We start from the raw sequence: 19771 nt of genomic DNA, 5'->3' as shown, positions 1-19771 counted from the left end.
ATCGTATAATAATTAAAATTACATCACATCCTTTCCTGCTTATAGTTCTCTAACATCTACACCTCTGTTTCTGCTGGCTGTTGTTTTTTTTGCGGGAAATAGGGCAATTTTTGGGGGGAAACTTAGCCTGGAAACAGTGGCAGCCTGGCTCTGGTCAAATAAAAACAAATCCTCCTACTAGCTCTTCTAAAGCTCACTGATTAACGTTTTATCCTGCCTGAGTCCTGTCATCACCCTGAAGCTGCCAGGTCAGTAAGTGGAGCCATGAGGAAGTCTCTGCATCCGGACACCAGATAATAATAATCCTGCACATGGAACCCTTCAAAAACACAAATTGATGGGTTTTTTTTAATTTTTTTTTAGATTTTTTATTGCATTTTCCAACATAGACAAAAACAACAAACAACACACTGTGGCCACAGAATACAAATATCCAATTACTTATTACGTAATACAGACAATGCAATGAAAATGCTCTGTCCCATTACGATAGACAGTGATGTAGCAAATACACATCTGGAAAAAAAGAAGTGAAGAGTCATTAAAAATAAAAAAAAATAAAAACAATTTTCCCAAAAATCTAAATTTCCATTTTGAGAAAAAGCTATTTTTTTTGATAATTAAAAATAATAATAAGTAAATTAATGTCCTTCCTTATACCCAAAAACATCAGTTAGCCAGTTTCCCTCATTGCCATCTATCATCCCTTTAATACAATAGTTGTGAGTCGTTTACCAGCGTATTTTAAAGACCCAGATCTTTAAAAAGTCATCCATCTTACATTTAAATCTGTGTGTTAGATATTCCATTGGTATTAGGTCAAATATCACTTTGTGCCAACCCCCAATTGTTGGAGGTGCATTATAAATTGATGTTTTTTAGAGAAAGGTTTGAACACACCAGTTGCATATTATCACCTATGCTGATGATGGTGGTGAATTTCTTAACAAACAGTTGCTTATTTATTAGTTTTTCACTCTTGCACAATACAAAGTGGGCTGACCCTGACCCCTGACCTCTGACCCTGCTACAGAGCAGAGTTCGCCTTAAGATGGCAGGATTATCCTTTGAAGATTAAATTTTACAGGCAGTCGAGGTGCAGTTTGAATCAAAGGTTAAACCTGGGTTAAACACGTCTTAATTACCCAAGCAGATGTGTAAAAAGCAACGTACACACTCAGCAATTACAGCAATAACATTATTATTCATTAGCTGTTCAATCTGTTTTCACCATACACTGTAATAAATTATTCTGTAGTTTCATTTTACTTAATATATTTGATAAAATGTGTTAAATATAAATGCGTCCTTGATTTTGAGGCAGTTGTTTAAGTAACTTTAATATAAAAATGTTTGAGATAGAATCTACTTATTCTGATCACAATAAATATAATCTTTATGTGTATGTAATTCTAAATCAAGAGAATTTTGAATTAATCCAACACAATAGAATTAGTCCGTTTTAATTGACAGGCACTTCCTGTTAAGTTATTATTAACTCAACTTGTAACGTAGTTAGATTTAATTAATAATATTGCGTGCAATCTGTTGCCTCAATTTTATCGAGTAGCTATTGTTCATCTTTTTTTTACAGTGTATATATACAGGTCCAATATTTACTCTCTTTTAGCTCCTTTTTTGGTCTCCACCAATAATATCTTTCACTTTTAGCTGCTAAATGTTCCACTATATTCACTAGCTGGTGTAGAAAGTTTACAATGATCTTATCAGAGCATTTTCTTTCGACCAATGTTTTTGTTTTGTTTTATTTTAATATGTTTAAACCAGCATTACATACAATTATTTTGCAATTCTTGAATAAAAACAGCAGCTATTACTTTCAGCTGTGTGTCTGAACATGCATTTTAAAAGTGTTTTCTTGCCTGAATATTTTACCGCACTTCAAACACTGGAATGACTTCTAGTTCGAGTGGATCAATGTTTTATTTAATTTAACAGAACGTTTTGATAGATTTAAGGGTAACACTTTACAATAACCATCTAAGTGATGTTTATAGATGGTTTATAAACCAATTATTATTAACCATTTACAAAATTCTATACATATTTAATCTTTAAATGTTTTCAAGCAATTTCTTAAAGGTATACGAATCATTTTGAAATGATTAACATACTTAATATGGTGTAAAAATGTTATAATGAGTGTATAGCTATTAATAAAGTAATAATTATGTTTGTTTATGGTAAAGAAATCTATTTGCCATTTATAAATTATAGTTCAACATGATTACATTTTCTATTCACCATTCTAAATGGCCTATATACGGTTTATAAATGATGATTAAACATGAATAAACTATCTGTTTACCATATATAAATGATGGTTATTGTAAAGTGTTACCGATTTAAGTCTCTGTTACAAGATAGCAGCTGTACACAATCACAAAGAACATTGAAATACATCAATAAAACATGCTTTAAGAGTTTTAGGACTAAATAAGAGCTCAGGGAATCTGCACAGCTGGGTTCTGATTGTCTCTTTTCATATAGCTGCTTTACATTGTGCCATGAGAGGAAAGTATTCTGGACATGATGTTGTGTTGTTGCAGGCTGCAGGCCGGGCTGTTCCTAAACTAACATCAGCTCATTCCTCCAGAGGAGCAGCAGGATACAGACTGTGGGAGATTAGCTCCAGTGGCTCAGCGCCAGGCCACTTTTTCAATTCCTGTTGTTTTTCTGCGTCCACTTTAGCACATTTCACCGTTCTCTGGGAATCGTCCAGTCAGGATTCAACAACGGGGTGTTAAACTCCTGGAGGAGAACTAACAGTTAAACAATGAGACCAGAGGATATTTATTGCTGCGCCTCATTTTAGTCAGTTAAAAGATTCCTTCCCACACACATAGTCTCAGATCTGGTCATCTGGTGTGTGATTCAGATCTACAACTGTGAAAACAAAAACCAGCAGACATGTATGCACTGCAAAAAAGCCAACTTGTATTTTTTGCCCTAAAACAGTGATTTAAGTTGGTAAAACTTGGAAATATAAATGATTGACATTTAGGGCAATAATGTAAGTTAGCACAACAAAGGAAGCCAGTTGTCTGCTCAAAAACAAGTTGGTGAGTTGTTGTTACTTATATCTTTAAGTTGGGGTTCACAACAAGGGACAATAGTTCTGATAACTCTTATTTCTTTGTTGGGAAATTCGGTCATTAGCGAAAGCTAGCGGCTAACTGATGCTAGCGGCTAACTGATGCTAGCGGCGCTGCTTGTTACAGCTACAAGAGTAGCCATTAGCGAATCAATGCTAACTCAAAATTGTGGTCGCAACATTAGCTGACATTTCATAGCGGCGTTACAATCGTGCTAGAGAAATCAGTCAGGGTCGAGCAAACTCAAAAACAAAACTTTAAATATTTAGCTTAATTGTCCAACTTAAAATTTTATCGAAGTTTGTTGCCTTGAAATTTTGAGTTCACCCAACTTTTCTTTTTTTGCAGTGCGTGAACCCGACTTAGAAAATCATTTTTTATAAGCAGTTTATAAGAAACTGCATTATAGGAATAGGCTTTTTAAGAAGTGGTACCAAAAAAAAAAGAAGAAAGAGGAAGGAAATATAACTAAAGTAGACTCAACTACAGCTCATGTTGAGACAGGCTTATCATCTTCAGACAGACATTTCCTCTCTCACCCAGAGTCCAAAACGGTGAAATTCGCTCATTAGCGAAAGCTAGCGGCTAACTGATGCTAGCGGCTAACTGATGCTAGCGGCTAACTGATGCTAGCGGCGCTGCTTGTTACAGCTACAAGAGTAGCCATTAGCGTATCAATGCTAACTCAAAATTGTGGTCGCAACATTAGCTGACATTTCATAGCGGCGTTACAATCGTGCCAATTCAGCACATTGCAGAAGTTAGCAGAAGTAAGGATTAAAAGTTATTACAATGTAAAATTATAAGTTAGTACAACTTACAGTTGAGTTGACAAAAATCTGAATTCAGAGTTGAGCAAACTCAAAAACAAAACTTAAAATATTTAGTTTAATTGTCCAACTTGAAATTTTATCGAAGTTTGTTGCCTTGAAATGTTGAGTTCACCCAACTTTTCTTTTTTTGCAGTGTGGGAGTTATCGGTGTGTGGTGTGAATGTTTAGGGCAGATTAAAAACTCCTCTGAAAGAGGAACTTTATGTATTTCTGTCCAGCAGACAGAGGAAGGCGTCTTGTACTAAATAGCACACAAAATAAAATAAAAACCAATCCTAATGTAGAACTAGACTGTAACAAATTGCTGTAAGAAAACAGTCAAATTGTGGCAGTAACATACTGTTTTCCATTAAAAAAGGTATTATACTGTAGAAAACAATGCATTCTGGGCAATATTTATAGGTAGCTTGCCGTTTCCCATAAAATATATGATATATATCTGTGATATTTTCTAAGTCTCTTCTTGTACACATTTTTTAATGTCTCTATTTTACTTAAAAACTCATTCAGTATATGGTTTATTAAATGTGCTGAGGTTACAGTGAAGACAGCGCTTAATTCGTAGTAATTGGCTTTCAGACAATAATATGCTCTATTTACAAAAAGTGACTGTATTGTATACTGCAACAGTATTGCAACTAGCTTCAGCACTATACTGTGTTTTTTTAAAAAAGGCACAAAATGACCCCAAAAAGAAACAAAATGACCAAAAAAAGGCCCAAAATTAATTTAAAAAAGACACCAAAAAAGACACAAAATTACCAAAAAAAGACAAACAATATTGCAACAAGCTTCAGCACTATACTGTGTTTTAGTCTCCTGTAAAAAATCTACTGAACTCCTTAACAATAAAGACACAAAATTATTTTTAAAAAAAGGCACAAAATGACCCCAAAAAGACACAAAATTACCAAAAAAAGACAAACAATATTGCAACAAGCTTCAGCACTATACTGTGTTTTAGTCTACTGTAAAAACCTACTGAATTTAACAAAAAAAGACACAAAATTATTTTTTTTTAAAGGCACAAAATGACCCAAAAAATACACAAAATTACCAAAAAAAGACAAACAATATTGCAACTAACTTTAGCTCTATACTGTGTTTTAGTCTACTGTAAAAAATGTACTGAACTCCTTAACAAAAAAGACACAAAATTATTTTAAAAAAGGCACAAAATGATCCCAAAAAGAAACAAAATGACCAAAAATAGACACAAAATTAATTAAAAAAAGACACCAAAAAAGACACAAAATTACCAAAAAAAGACAAACAATATTGCAACTAGTTTCAGCACTATACTGTGTTTTAGTCTACAGTAAAAATCAATGAAATGCAGGATTTTACTGTAATTCAGTATGTGGTTTTATCACAGTAACATACTGTAAAGTAAATAACAATAGAGGAACTGTAAAATCAACAGCAGAATGCTGCAACCCTGCTGCCAGTATTTTACTGTTAATTAACAAGACAATTATTTACAGTGTAGCACCATTTAAAACACTTCTTCAACATTCAGCCTGCAGGGACCAAACTTCCACTAAAGTTAAACCTATAACTGAGATTAGTGAGAGTACAGTGAGAGAGCTGACAGTATGAGGGGCCTTTAGGGCCTTTAGGGCCTTTAGGGAGATTAATGCAGCTGTGCAGGAAACTTTCAGTCAAACAGGAAGTTTGTCACATTCCAACGTCAGGTCCGGCCTAAACAAGTCATTACTTACTCTCAGTAACAGTTAGTGAATTACATAAGATACTGTTAAATAACATCTGTCACAAGCTTTGATGTGTTTTAAGTCATAGATGAGTGAGGATAAAGCAAATGATGATTTCTGTGGTTGCATTTAATCTCACTCGTTATAGTTAATCTGTCCAATATCCTGATTGATATAAATGATAAAAGGAAATGCATATTGAATATTAAGTTAACTTGTTCTTATTTCTATCTTATTACTTAAACGGGACAGATGCATGTATATGTATATTTATATTTATATACTGTATGTGTGTAAATGTTTATATGTTTATGTACATCTGTTTAATGGTGTCTATGTGAGTATGTGTATGAATATGTATATGCATCTAGCCTACGCTGTTTTAGTTTATGTTGTTTATTTTTTTTGGTTCGAAAAGAAGAATTAATAAAAAATAAATGAAAAAAAATGAAATGTCCAATATCCTGATTCACAAATTTGCCTCAAGAGGGTTGAGTCTACCTTTTTAAAACCACTTTTATCTATTTTTTAGAAACCTTTTTTTATTGTTTTGTTGTTTGTTCTTGTAATGTGTATTTATCTAAATTCTTAATTCTGATTTTACCACCATTACTCTTTTTTCTTATAGTTCGAAAATGTTTTTATTGTTGTTATTGATTTGCATGCATTAATCTCTAATTGCTAAATAGCTTTTCGTCTTTTTTTCTGCTTTCTGTGGTTGACACTTTCTTCCGGCTTTTGATCAGCTTGTCAATAATCTGTGCTCTAAAAATAAAGTCCTGCAAATAACCTTTTAACTGGGAAGAAATAGAAGAAGTGAGGAGGGATCCCTCACTGAAGGGGAACAGGAAGGCATCAGATGTTTGTACAGAACAAATTAACGTAGTAAAATTACAATATGAATATTACAAAATCCTGGATTGATTCAGTGGTGGATTGTAACTCAAGTACTGTACTTAAGTATAATTTTGAGGTACTTTTAATGTAACTTTATACACCTACTCGATATTCAATATTGTACTTTTACTCCATTACATTTAGCTGACAGCTTTAGTTACTTTTCAGGTGATTTACATAAAAAACATGATTCATTTAAAGTGTTTAGACTTTTTTTTTTGTTTAAATTAAATCACATAAAGTATATTGGAAATAAACCTGCACAACAGATAAATGGTGCTTACATAGATGCACCAAAAATAACAATAAAATAATAATATTTGGAATACATAGAAAAGAATCTGAGTGGGGCCATTCTGCATAACAAGAACTGTTACTTTTGATACTTTAAGTACATTTTCTGATGCGTTTTTTACGACTGGATAGATTGAGAACATATTCCAATAATTGATGGAGGAGGAGACAGACTCAACCTCAGACTACATGAACTCACTGGAGACAAAGTTTTAGCACGTCATCCAGACGGAGGGGAAAATAAACCTCAGAGGGAGGAAGAGAGAGAGACGAAGGGTGTGACTGGATCTCCTGGAAGACGAAGATGCAGATGCAGAACATCTGGAATGATCCACAGACAGCTGAGGAGGTCTGCTGACTTCAGGGGAAACTTTTCCCAGAAAGGGTTCGGCATATATTTAATTTATTCTCTTAATTTTTGCGAGGCAGTGATTACTGCTTTTCTTTACCTTCCACACCTCACACCAACTGTGGTTTATATATATATATATATATATATATATATATATATATATATATATATATATATATATATATATATATATACATATAGTTAACACTTCTCAACTAAAGTTGGCACACAAGCCACACACCTCAAAGAATCACAGAAACCGAGCGATGCTTTAAAATCCATTTTGGCGTCTAATAGGACTTCTGTCCTTGTCCCAGTTTACATGCAACTGAGAAAATTGAATAACTGATGGAACGTGTCCTCCTCCTCAACACTAGGTGGCGATATGCGTTGTTTCAGCGGTAAATATGGCCTGCTTTACCGGCTGACCTCAGTTCGACATGGCATGCCTCCGTGGTTGAAAAAAGTGCGCTAAAGTGCCTCTAGAGTGGTGAAAACGAGAGGAAGTGCCTTATTGGCTGCCCTTTACACGTGCAAAAAATGATTTGGTGCAACAAAAAAAAAAATACACTTAGACACTTAGATTAGACTTTTTCCGCGCAGATTTTCCACTTTAAATCTCTTAAATCTGCAACTTTTTTTCCTGTAGATTTGCCACTTTAATCTAGTAAATCTGCAACTTTACAAAGTTACCAAATCCGGTTCTTCGCCTGATAAAAGGTTAAGTGGTGATGTTTTTTTTAAACATCATTGATTTTAATCTTGTGCGGTCTGTACTTGGGCCTACATACGAACACGGTCACACACTTGATCTGATTTGAACTTTTGGTTTCCTGTTCTTAACCTGGAGGTCTGTGGTTCTTCTGTCTCCGACCACATGCTGTACTTTCTGAAGCTTCTGTTTGCTGTCACACAGTTAAACCTGCTGCTGTTATTAACTCTTCCACTGCCGCTCACGTCTCTATATCATTTTATTATATTTACATTTTTACCTTTTTATATGTTCATATATGCATCCTATGTTTACATTTTCAAGTTCCAAAACAGTTCAGTGATCATATTTGTGGTTTTTATTGTAGTAAATAGTATCATTTTTCAACTCGGATTTCATGATTTTTGTGTATTTTTGGGCTCAATATGTTGATAAGGTAGATTAAAGTGAAAAAATAATTGTCAGATCATATAGGTGAAGGAAAAATGGATACCAAATATGGGTATAGTAAATATTTTTATGTGGTACATGAAGGGCAAAATCAAAAGTATTCAAAAAAAGGCCAAAAACGTCTCAGACCCCAGAGGGTTAAAAAAAAACCTGGGCTGGATCCTACTGTCTTGGCAAATTTCAGGCCCATATCTAAACTGCCTTTCAGCTCTAAAATCTTAGAGAAGATAGTTTATTCCCAACTCATGGAGTTTTTAAATGAACAAAATATTCTTGAGATTTTCCAATCCGGTTTTAAAACTAGGAAATCCTGATTGCTCGTTTGGAGCAGTACTGGAATGGTTCAGGTCCTCCCCGTCACATCGGACTTCCTGTGTCAGCCTCGGGGACTCTGTGCCCTCCACTGCTCTTCTCTCATGTGGAGTCCCACAGGGCTCTGTGCTTGGCCCTCTTCTATTCTCCCTTTATCTACTCCATTGGTTCCATTCTCAGACAACATGACAGCCAAATCTATGTCCCCCTCAAAAAACCTTAGTCTTACTCTGTTGACCCTCTCGTAAGGTGCTTACAGGATATTAAAGCATGGATGTCTTAAATTTTGTTTAAGTTCTAATGTAAAAAGACTGAAGGCATGGTGTTTGGTAGCACCCCCACCCCCCCTTCTTTGGCACAGCATCGAAAGCAAATTGTGAGCATAAAGTGGACGCTGACCTTAACTTTGACAGCCAGATTAAAGCTGTGGTGAAGACCTTCTTCCAGTTAGAGCAGCTGGCAAAAATAAAACCGCTCCTTCAGACACAGCACTTTGAGACTCTCATCCATGCCTTCATGAGAACTTGGCTGGATTACTGCAGTGCACTTTACATAACTTGGGTTAGTGGGTTCTCCATTGCCCACCTTCAACTATTACAAAATGCTGCTGCAAGTGTTTTACCTGACACAAGAAAGTATGAGCACCTTTCACCTGTTTTAGCTTCACTGCAATGGCTGCCCGTTCATTTTAGGATTCATTTTAAAATGATTTTATTTGCTTTTTTAAAGCTCTCTGAGCTGCTGCACCCCGACATTCCTAAACGCTCTCTCAGGTCTCTGAGGACCAGCTGCTCCTGACAGCGAGGGCTCGGCTGAAGTAGTCTAGACGGATTTCAGAATAAAGGCCTCCTATAAGAAGTGAGGAGCATTTATGGGTACAAGTCAGGAACCGGCCTACCTTACATATCTCAAGGGTGCTGAGTCCAAAAAAAAATGGTTCCCAAGCGAAATTCTAAGTTTTTGACCTTCTAATTTGTATCAAATGGCCACCAAATTGCCCATCTTGCACAGTCATTGGACCATTTCCCCTTAGTTTTATTGTAAGTAGGCAATCAAAGATGAGGAAATTAAGTTTCTGGATCTATAGTCTAGAGTCAGAGCAAGGATATAGTGGAGGCTCAGTGTCTTTTTTATCTATATATATATATATATGCAAAATACCAACTGGAACATTTAAAAGTGATATTGATTGAATATTTATGTCGGCCTTAAAAAAAACACACAAATAATGCTTAATTTCACCTTAAAAGTTGGTAATTTACACATATCTAATCTAATCTAATTTAATTAGTTAATATTTAGGTTAAATCTATAATAATAACTACAAGAGTTATATATGGTAATCTATTCTGTCCTGTGGGAATGAGGACATGCTGATAAAATATCAGAGTACTTTTTAAATTATTCTGATGTCAGAAAGGAAGGAAATGTTTAGAGTAGATGTGGTCTTAATTCACTGCAATTTAATGGTGTTTATATAGAGCAGAAAGAATGAAAAGACCAGAACAGGAAACCATCATAATTACACTCTTATCTGTGATTACCACAAACAACATTTGGGTCTTTGGGGAGTGGATTGAATAATCAATTTCACATGGTAGTAAGAGTACAAATACTGGGCTAACTGGTGGCATTATGATAAAACTAAGTGGCAATGAAAGTCATATAATGATAAAAAAAGCTAAAGAATGAACCAGGTTTATAATGAAGGAAATCTCGCCCTCTTGTGGTGGTAACTGACGGTTTCTTTCTAGCAGATAAGGCCTGCTAAAGCATGTTCAGGGTCATTACAGGGACACGGTCACTTTGTGTGTGAGTCTAACATCCTTTGAGAATATTTAAAACATATTCAAATCAATCAAATCAAATCAAATCCGCAGTCCGTGACCCCCGCTCACTGAACAGAATCTCACACGCACAGTTCAGATCACCCAAAAAAGACACAAAATGACCAAAAAAGACACAAATTGACCACAAAATTACCAAAAAAAGACACAAAATGACCCAAAAAAGACACAAAATGACGAGAAAAGACACAAAATGACCAAAAGAGACACGAAATTACCAAAAGAAAAACAAAATTACCAAAAAAGAAACAAAATGACAAAAAAGAACCAAAATGACAAAAAAAGACACAAAATGACCAAAAATGACACAAATTGACCACAAAATGATCAAAATGACCAGAAAAGACACAAAATGACCAAAAGAGACACAAAATGACCAAAAAAAGACACAAAATTACCCCAAAAAGAAACAAAATGACAAAAAAAGACACAAAATGACCAAAAAAGGAAACAAAATGACCCAAAAAGACACAAATTGACACAAAATGATCAAAAAAAGACACAAAAAAGACACAAAATGACCAGAAAAGACACAAAATGACCAAAAAAGACACAAAATCACCCAAAAAACTAAAATTATCAAAAAAGAAGCAAAATGACAAAAAAGAAACAAAATGACCAAAAAAAGGAAACAAAATGACCCAAAAAGACACAAATTGACCACAAAATGATTAAAAAAAAGACACAAAATGACCAAAAAACACACAAAATGACAAAAAAACAAACACAAAATTACCAAAAAAAAAGACATGAAATGACCAAAAAGACTAAAACACATGAACACTTTAACACAGTGGAGACAGAGCTGACTTCCAAAATGATTTGGCGACCCCCAGAAATCATCTCATCTCAATCATAGCTGGCCTAGAGGTTAGGAATCGGGCTTATAACTGGGGAGTCGCCGGTTCAAATCCCAGTACTGACAGGTCTAGGACTGAAGTGCCCTTGAGCAAGGCACCTAACCCCCCTGCACAGCTAATGTACAGTAATGTTCTGCCCACCGCTCCTTGCATGGTGTGTTCACTGTAAAAAAGGATAAAGGGTTAAATGCAGAGGTTGAAGCTCCTTCTGGTACTTAGTTACAAATAAGTTTTCTTCAGAAATTCACATCCTAAAAGTGAAAGAAATAAACTTGATTTGTTTCTTCTTGGTAGAGGAGAAACATAAAGCATTGTTGTGGTTTCCACTGAATACTGTACAGGAAACAGCTGTTTTCTGTCATTTGAATCGGTCCAACAAATAGGAAGCAGATGCATCAGACTTGTGATGTCAAAAGGCCTCAAATAGGCATTTTTTTTCTGCTTTCGTTTCTGTTCCTGTTCATGAATAAATGTTGCATTAACCCTTAATAGGGCACTTATTGAAATACTTGCAAATTCCAAATTTCAACCCTAGAGAATATTGGAGGATATTACATACTGCCAGGGGGGAAAGAGGGGGGAAATATTTTGAGAAAAACGTTTACGGGATTAAAGTGACAAATCTACACTGTAAAAAATGTTTGTAGAAATTACAGTAAAACACTGTCAAATTACATCAGAAATAGGGCATAAAATTAAAAATTGTATGTCACTGTAGTAGACACTTTTAATTACTGTAAATCAAAGAATAGCACAAAATTTTTACTTTCACTGTCATAAACTGTAGAAAACACACAGTTTTGCTGTAAAATATAACATACTCATGTAAAGTTAATGGAGAAATACCATGATGTGTGAATGAATGACACAATTACCCTAAAAATAACGGGACTTTTCAGTCTAAATTACAGTTTTTGCTGATATTTAAATTTACAGTAGAAAACCCACTCACTGTATTTTTTACGGTAAAGTTCTGGCAACCACAGCTGCCGGGATTTTACCGTAAATTAAACAGATTATTTTTTACAGTGTAAAAGGAAAAAATATGCAGATTTATGAGATTTAAAGTGGTGAATCTGCGAGAAAAAAGTTGCTTTTTTTTCCACTTTTTTCTTGTAAATCTGCAACTTTTTTCGCACAGTTTTGCCACTTTAAATCTCTTAAATTTGCGACTTTTTTACTGGTAGATTTTCCACTTGATTCTAGTAAATTTGGAACTTTTTTCTCAAAATATTAACCCCCCCCCCCCCCCAGGTTTTATTTTAATTTTTATTCATACTTGGCCCTAATATGCCGTCATAGTCAAGTTCTCCTCGTATAAGTCACTGAAGAATAACTCTGTTTGTACGACTGTTTCTTGCAGATTTTTCTAAATTTTTAATTTTTACATTAGATTGATTGATTGTCTTTATTTCGAACATGCAAGCAATAAAAAAAACAAGTTTAAATATTAATAGATGAATAAATAAAAAACAAAACAAAAAAGCAAAAAAAACCCAAAACAGACACTTTCTGCAAGCTGAAAGTTTTTTTCTGCAAGTAACGGAAGTTACCAAATATAGTTCTTTGCCTGATAAAGGGTTAAATGCTTTAAAGATATCTGTTTACAGGCACACTTCTCTTTGACTATTAATGAATCTTCCTGTAAACATGACCTCTGTGACTTGATGCTTTAACATGTTTATGGTCTTGTTTTGGGGATGCAGGGTAGATTTTAGATTTATTGTCTCTCGGTTTGAGTCATCTGATGTTTTTAGTTTCATGCGTGGGAGTGATGACGTCATACGCGGGAGGAGGAAGTCACATAACGGAGCGTGGTGGCCGACAGATGCTGGAGCTGCAAACATCTACAGATCTGATAAACAAACAAGATGAGGAGAGGTCAGGAGGTCACAGCTGACATCAGCTGGATGTTCACATAAAGCCAGAATAATAATAAATGCTCTCTGAAATAAAGAATGGCAGAAAATATATAGACCAGAAAGATATTTTGACACTAAGTGAATATTTGCGTGATGGAAAAAACTCTATAAAAGATATTTGAAACGTTCATCCTGGTCTTTCAATTATATTTTGATAATGTAAATTAATTCATCTGAAAATATTTGCAGATTGTAAATTTGTTGGATTAGAATTTAATATATGAACTATTATGGATATATATATATATATATATATATATATATATATATATACTTTTTTAAAGAGTATTATATTATTTAAAAAACATTTATATTCTGATAATGTAAATGAATAATCTGAAAATATTAGAATTTATTAGAACAACAATAATAATAACATATTTGGAGAGATATTTAAGATATTTATCTGCGGATTGTAAATTTGTTAGATTAGAATTTCATCTATGAACTGTTATGGATATATATATATATATATATTTAAAGAGTATTATATTATTTAAAAACATTTATCTTCTGATAATGTAAATTAATAATCTGAAGATATTAGAATTTATTAGAACAACAATAATTATAGCATATTTGGAGAGATATTTAAGATATTTATTCATAATTTAATATTATTGATTTAAAAAATGAGCTATCATTTCTAATCCAAGCAAGTGATTTAATGTAGATTCAAGCATTTAAATATTAAAAATACGCTTGTTAGATAAAAACTTATCTATGAACTTTTATATTTTTATTACAATATTTTATAAAAGCATTTATATTATGATAATGTATATAAACTAATACTTTTCGGGGGAACCCTTCGTAGACTCCCACACTGCAAAAAAAACAACTTGTGTTTTTGGAAAGCGGTTAAATTCGGTCATTAGCGAAAGCTAGCGGCTAACTGATGCTAGCGGCTAACCGATGCTAGCGCCGCTGCTTGTTACAGCTACAAGAGTAGCCATTAGCGTATCAATGTTAACTCAAAATAGTTCTGCTAACTCTTATTTCTTTCTTGTGAAATTCGGTCATTAGCGAAAGCTAGCGGCTAACTGATGCTAGCGGCTAACTGATGCTAGCGGCTAACTGATGCTAGCGCCGCTGCTTGTTACAGCTACAAGAGTAGCTATTAGCGTATCAATGCTAACTCAAAATAGTTCTGCTAACTCTTATTTCTTTCTTGTGAAATTCAGTCATTAGCGAAAGCTAGCGGCTAACTGATGCTAGCGGCTAACTGATGCTAGCAGCGCTGCTTGTTACAGCTACAAGAGTAGCCATTAGCGTATCAATGCTAACTCAAAATTGCGGTCGCAACATTAGCTGACATTTCATAGCGGCGTTACAATCGTGCCAGAGAAATTCAGAGTTGAGCAAACTCAAAAACAAAACTTAAAATATTTAGTTTAATTGTCCAACTTAAAATTTTATCGAAGTTTGTTGCCTTGAAATTTTGAGTTCACCCAACTTTTATTTTTTTGCAGTGCATGAACCCGACTTAGAAAATCATTTTTATAAGCAGTTTATAAGAAACTGCATTACAGGAATAGGCTTTTTAAGAGATGGTACCATAGAAAAGCAGAAAGAGGAAGGAAATATAACTAAAGTAGAGTCAACAGCTCATGTTGAGACAGGCTTATCATCTCAGACAGACATTTCCTCTCTCCCCCAGAGTCCATTTTCAGTGAATTACCTCACCCACACCCTCCGGAAATCACACAAAAAAAAAAGTTTCCCAACATGCAACATACAGTATGTAAAGGAGAGATATAGAAGTGTAGATTAGCAAATTTCCATCTAACTTAGTGGTTGGATTTTCCACTGAGTTATATAAAGATATAGTTCCAATGATGTGTCTGATCAAGTAGATACAGAAGAGATAGGTTGTAAAAAAATAAAAAAAAAGTGGGAGAAAGATTAAGCAAGACATAAAAATAAAAGACTGATTGTGTTTCTGATAACAGAGTGTGACATGTGGGGCGTCACTTGCATGTTAAAACAGAAACCAAATGCGACTCACATTCCTGTCTACGCACTGAAGTTGTCAAGAGTTTTTATTTTTTACTGGCAGCTTTTACTGGGAGGTGTTTGTTCTGCCACTAAACCAGCGAGCAGCGATGAGAAGAGCTGCTAGACGATAAGAAAACATGGGAAAGCTTCTTTTACTCCTCGTTTTTGTTCCCTGCTGTCTGTGTGAGACCCTTCAAAATAAAGGTAAGAGATGAAAGTTTAGTTTAAGAAAGCCTACACTGAAAAAAAGAACCAACTTAATTGAATTGTTTCATTTGGTAACACCTAAATGAATGAAGTTCTTTAAAATTAATTTAAAATCAATTGTGTTAATCTAACTTATTACATTAATTTGAAAGAACTTAATTCATTTAGGTGCTAGCAAATTAAACAATTCAATTATGTTGGTTCAACTATTTTCTTTTTTCAGTGTACTGGATTTACATTTTATTCATTGAATTTTACTATTATTATGAAAAGTTCATTTGTCTTACAGTGAAAATGTCAATAAATATATGTTTTAACTGGATATTATTTGCTGTTTTCAATGAAATACATAAATGATCTCTGGTTGATTTCCTCATGTCTGTACTTATTTGAGGTATTTCCATTTTATGCTCCTGTATACTTGTACTCCACTACTTCTCAGATATAGTACTTTTACTGTAGTAGGAAGCAGGAAAAAAAAAACATGTAAATCCAGATGTTGCAGGTTAATTGTAGGATGAAATATTCCTTTATGTGTTGAGAAAATTCTCCTTCTTAAGCTAAATAAACTCATTAAAAGCAGTAATATGAATTCAAAAACATCAGATATATCAGTGAAAATTGACAGGGAACATTTTACTGCACAATGAGTACTTTCACCTTTGTTACTTTACTTAAATTTAGCTGATGTGTATTTTCACTTTAACGTAGTGGATGTGGATTATTTCATCATCAGTAATCAGGAGAATCAGAGCCAAGCTGCTACTTGTTTCACTGTTTCATCAGTTATTGTGAAACATGACGCTTCATCATTAGGATTTCAGCAGAAAAACTGGTGACGGACACAACTGAAGTCATCACTTTGGGTTTTAGGAAACTGTTTTGCTCTTTTCTGATATTTTAATGGGCTTTTATAAATTATTAATCAGAGTAATGATCAATAATAGTTTAACTCTATGGAGTCTTATAGCACTATTTTGTCCATTTTTGAATTCTTTTCATGTCTTTATGTGTCTTTGTAAGTCATTTTGTGTCTTTTTTGGTCATTTGTGTCTTTTTGTGTCTTTTTTGTGTCTTTTAGTTATTTTGTGTCTTTTTTTGGTCATTTTGCGTCTTTTTTTGTCATTTTTGTGTCTTTTTTTGGTAATTTCTTTGTCTGTTGTTGTGTCTTTTTTTTTAGTTATTTTGTGTCTTTTTATGTCATTTTGTGTCTATTTTGTCATTGGTGTAATTTATGTGTCTTTTTTGTGTCTGTTTTAGTTGTTTTGTGTCTTTTTTTGGTCATTTTGCGTCTTTTTTTGTCATTGGTGTCATTTATGTGTCTTTTTTGGTCATTTTGTGTCTGTTTTAGTTATTCTGTGTCTTTTTTTTTGTCATTTTGCGTCTTTTTTTGTCATTTTTATGTCTTTTTTTGGTAATTTTTTTGTCTGTTGTGTCTTTTTTTATGTCTTCTGTGTTTTTTTTTTGTTATTCTGTCTTCTCATTTTGTGTCTTTTTGGTCATTTTATGTCTTTTTCAAGACATTTTGAATGCATTAACTTGCATTGTAGCGAAATCCGTGTCAGTTTCACAGAAATTTGAGCGATTCCGTGGCTATTCCATGGATTTTGAGTTAAGCGAAATCCGTGGCTATTTCACGGATTTCTGTGAGACCAGGTTCAAAATATGCATATTGAAGCATCATGAATGTTGTGAATAAAATGATGATTAATGTTTGTATTTTCTTCTTTATTTTGCAGAGGGAAGTGGAGACGAAGAGCAGCTGAATGTCGTTAATCCCAGAACTTTCCTTGGGAATCTGTTCACTGAGTCCTCTGCTGTCCTAAATGGGACCCCAGCTCCCAGTGTCCCCCCAGCTCTGAAGCCCCCTAACAACAGCACCTCCGAGTACCTGCGCGGCGCTCTGAGCACGCGGGTCATCCCGGTCGTCTACCTGCTGCTGGTTGCCGTGGGGATCCCGGCCAACGTGGCCATCTTGTGCACGCTGGCCACTAAAGTCAGAAAAGTGTCCTCGGCCATCCTCTACTGCAGCCTGGCCGTCTCCGACCTCTTCCTCCTGCTCTCCCTCCTCTTCAAGGCTCACTACCATCTCCATGGCAACCACTGGGCGCTCGGGGAGGCCGCCTGCCGGGTGGTCACCGCCTGTTTCTATGGCAACCTCTACTGCTCGGCCCAGACGCTGGCGTGCATCAGCATCAAGCGGTACCTCGCCATCGTGCACCCGTTCAGGTACAAAAGCCTCCCCAAGAGGGCGCTGACGGCGTGGGTCAGCGTGGCGCTGTGGGGCGTGTTTACTGCCGCCATGGTCCCCGTACTCCTGGTCCGGCAGAGCTACCGGGTCCCTGACGGCGCCACGGAGCGCATCACCTGCCACGACGTCCTGCCGCTGAACCAGGACTCCCACGTCTTCCTGCTCTACTACAACCTGTTTCTAACCGTCTTCGGCCTGCTGCTGCCGCTCGCCGTCACCGCCGTCTGCTACGCCCGAATCGTCTCCGAGCTGAACCGAACGCACCACGACTGGGCGCTCTACATCAGGGCCAGCTCCCTCGTCTTCCTCATCTTCCTGCTGTGCTTCACCCCCGCCGGACTGCTGCACTTCCTCCACTATGTGCAGCTTTTTGCGAGCGGAACGGACGGTTTGTACGTGCACTTTAAGGCGGCGGTGTGTCTGTGCTGCCTCCACGCCTGCCTGGACCCGTTCCTCTTCGTCCTCATGTCCAGGTCCACCGGCTCCAGTCTGAGATTCAGACCCTTTAAAGGAACTCTGAGCTTATCAGTCTAACAGACACATGCATTCATTCACAAAAAACTGTCTTTGATGGCGGACCCGACTTTCTCTGTGGCTGGAATCATAAGAGAAAGAAACATGTCATAGCTCTGAAAAGCACTGAATGATTTGCTGAACAAATCTTTTGTACTTATCTTTTTGGACTTTGACTTTGACCGGTATTTGTGTCCCTTGTGAAACCAAGAGTCAATGATGTGAGAGTCACTAGTTAAAACTGACCCTCAAAAGTCCCAAAGCACACATAAAGGGTACCAGATCCCGAGTGAGTGGCATTAAAATGCATTGGTTCTCTGCAAGTACAATGATTACTTTTATATAGCAGTACAGTGTTCTTGTGTGTGAGTCTGTGCACTGCAAAAAAGCCAACTTGTGTTTTTTTGGCCTAAAACAGTGATTTAAGTTGGTAAAACTTGGAAATATAAATTATTGACATTTAGGGCAATAATGTAAGTTAGCACAACAAAGGAAGCCAGTTGTCAATTCGGTGAAATTCGGTCATTATCAAAAGCTAGCGGCTAACTGATGCTAGCGGCTAACTGATGCCAGAGGCTAACTGATGCTAACGGCTAACTGATGCTAGAGGCTAACTGATGCTAGCGGCTAACTGATGCTAGCGGCGCTGCTTGTTACAGCTACAAGAGTAGCCATTAGCGTGTCAATGCTAACTCAAAATTGTGGTCACAACATTAGCTGACATTTCATAGCAGCGTTACAATCGTGCCAGAAAAATTCAGAGTTGAGCAAACTCAAAAACAAAACTTAAAATATTTAGTTTAATTGTCCAACTTAAAATTTTATCGAAGTTTGTTGCCTTGAAATTTTGACTTTTGCAGTGTGATGGAGAGAGGGAATGAGAAGAATGTGTTGTTGTGTATATTTATGTATATTAAAACAAAATAATTAACTTTCATATAACGCACAGAATATTCTGTTTTATGTTTTAAACAACAGCAATCTTCCTTCTGCAGAGTTTGGAGAGTTTTTTTTATTTATATTAAAAAGTAATTTTGCATATTTGACTTGAAGTCTTCTTTTAAGAAATATTATGATTAAAACTTGTTGTGTGTTTAGTTCTTTTGTATAAATTAACTTGGCTGAAGATGCATGAATCAACTTTTATTCTCCCCGACTGAGAAGATGTGCCATTTCCTGTGGAAGGATATGATGTCACTCACACACACACACACACACACACACACACACACACACACACACGACTTATATGGAAGTGGAAAAAAAACAACCCTGAGCTTCCTGAAATGATGATACGTGACTAATGTGACCTGGACCCAAATATAAAGTCTGTGGCTAAGATCTAAAAATATTCAGGGTCAGAACCGTGTTTAAGGAAGTTATTAATGTCACATGAACTCATCATGGACATCATATCCATACATGTGGAAATGAAGTTTCAGCAGAACTCTGTTTTTTTATACTACTGACATAAATTTCATCCTTTGTTTTCTGC

General features: G+C 35.5%; 1 protein-coding gene across 1 annotated transcript; it reads left to right on the top strand.

Annotated features, from left to right (window-relative positions):
- The first annotated feature begins 15190 nt into the window (after nucleotides 1–15190).
- On the top strand, nucleotides 15191–18639 carry LOC131992212 (proteinase-activated receptor 3). The gene is made up of 2 exons (XM_059357697.1): nucleotides 15191–15509; nucleotides 17252–18639. Exons 1-2 carry the CDS (start codon nucleotides 15443–15445, stop codon nucleotides 18295–18297), a joined length of 1113 nt encoding a protein of 370 aa, XP_059213680.1. The 5' UTR covers nucleotides 15191–15442; the 3' UTR covers nucleotides 18298–18639.
- The last annotated feature ends 1132 nt before the right edge of the window (nucleotides 18640–19771 follow it).

Source organism: Centropristis striata, chromosome 19 (assembly GCF_030273125.1).
Source record: "Centropristis striata isolate RG_2023a ecotype Rhode Island chromosome 19, C.striata_1.0, whole genome shotgun sequence".
In the NCBI taxonomy this organism is placed as follows: domain Eukaryota; kingdom Metazoa; phylum Chordata; class Actinopteri; order Perciformes; family Serranidae; genus Centropristis; species Centropristis striata.
The sequence above is the reverse complement of the archived record's forward strand: the minus strand, read 5'-3'. Positions and strand labels throughout refer to the sequence as shown.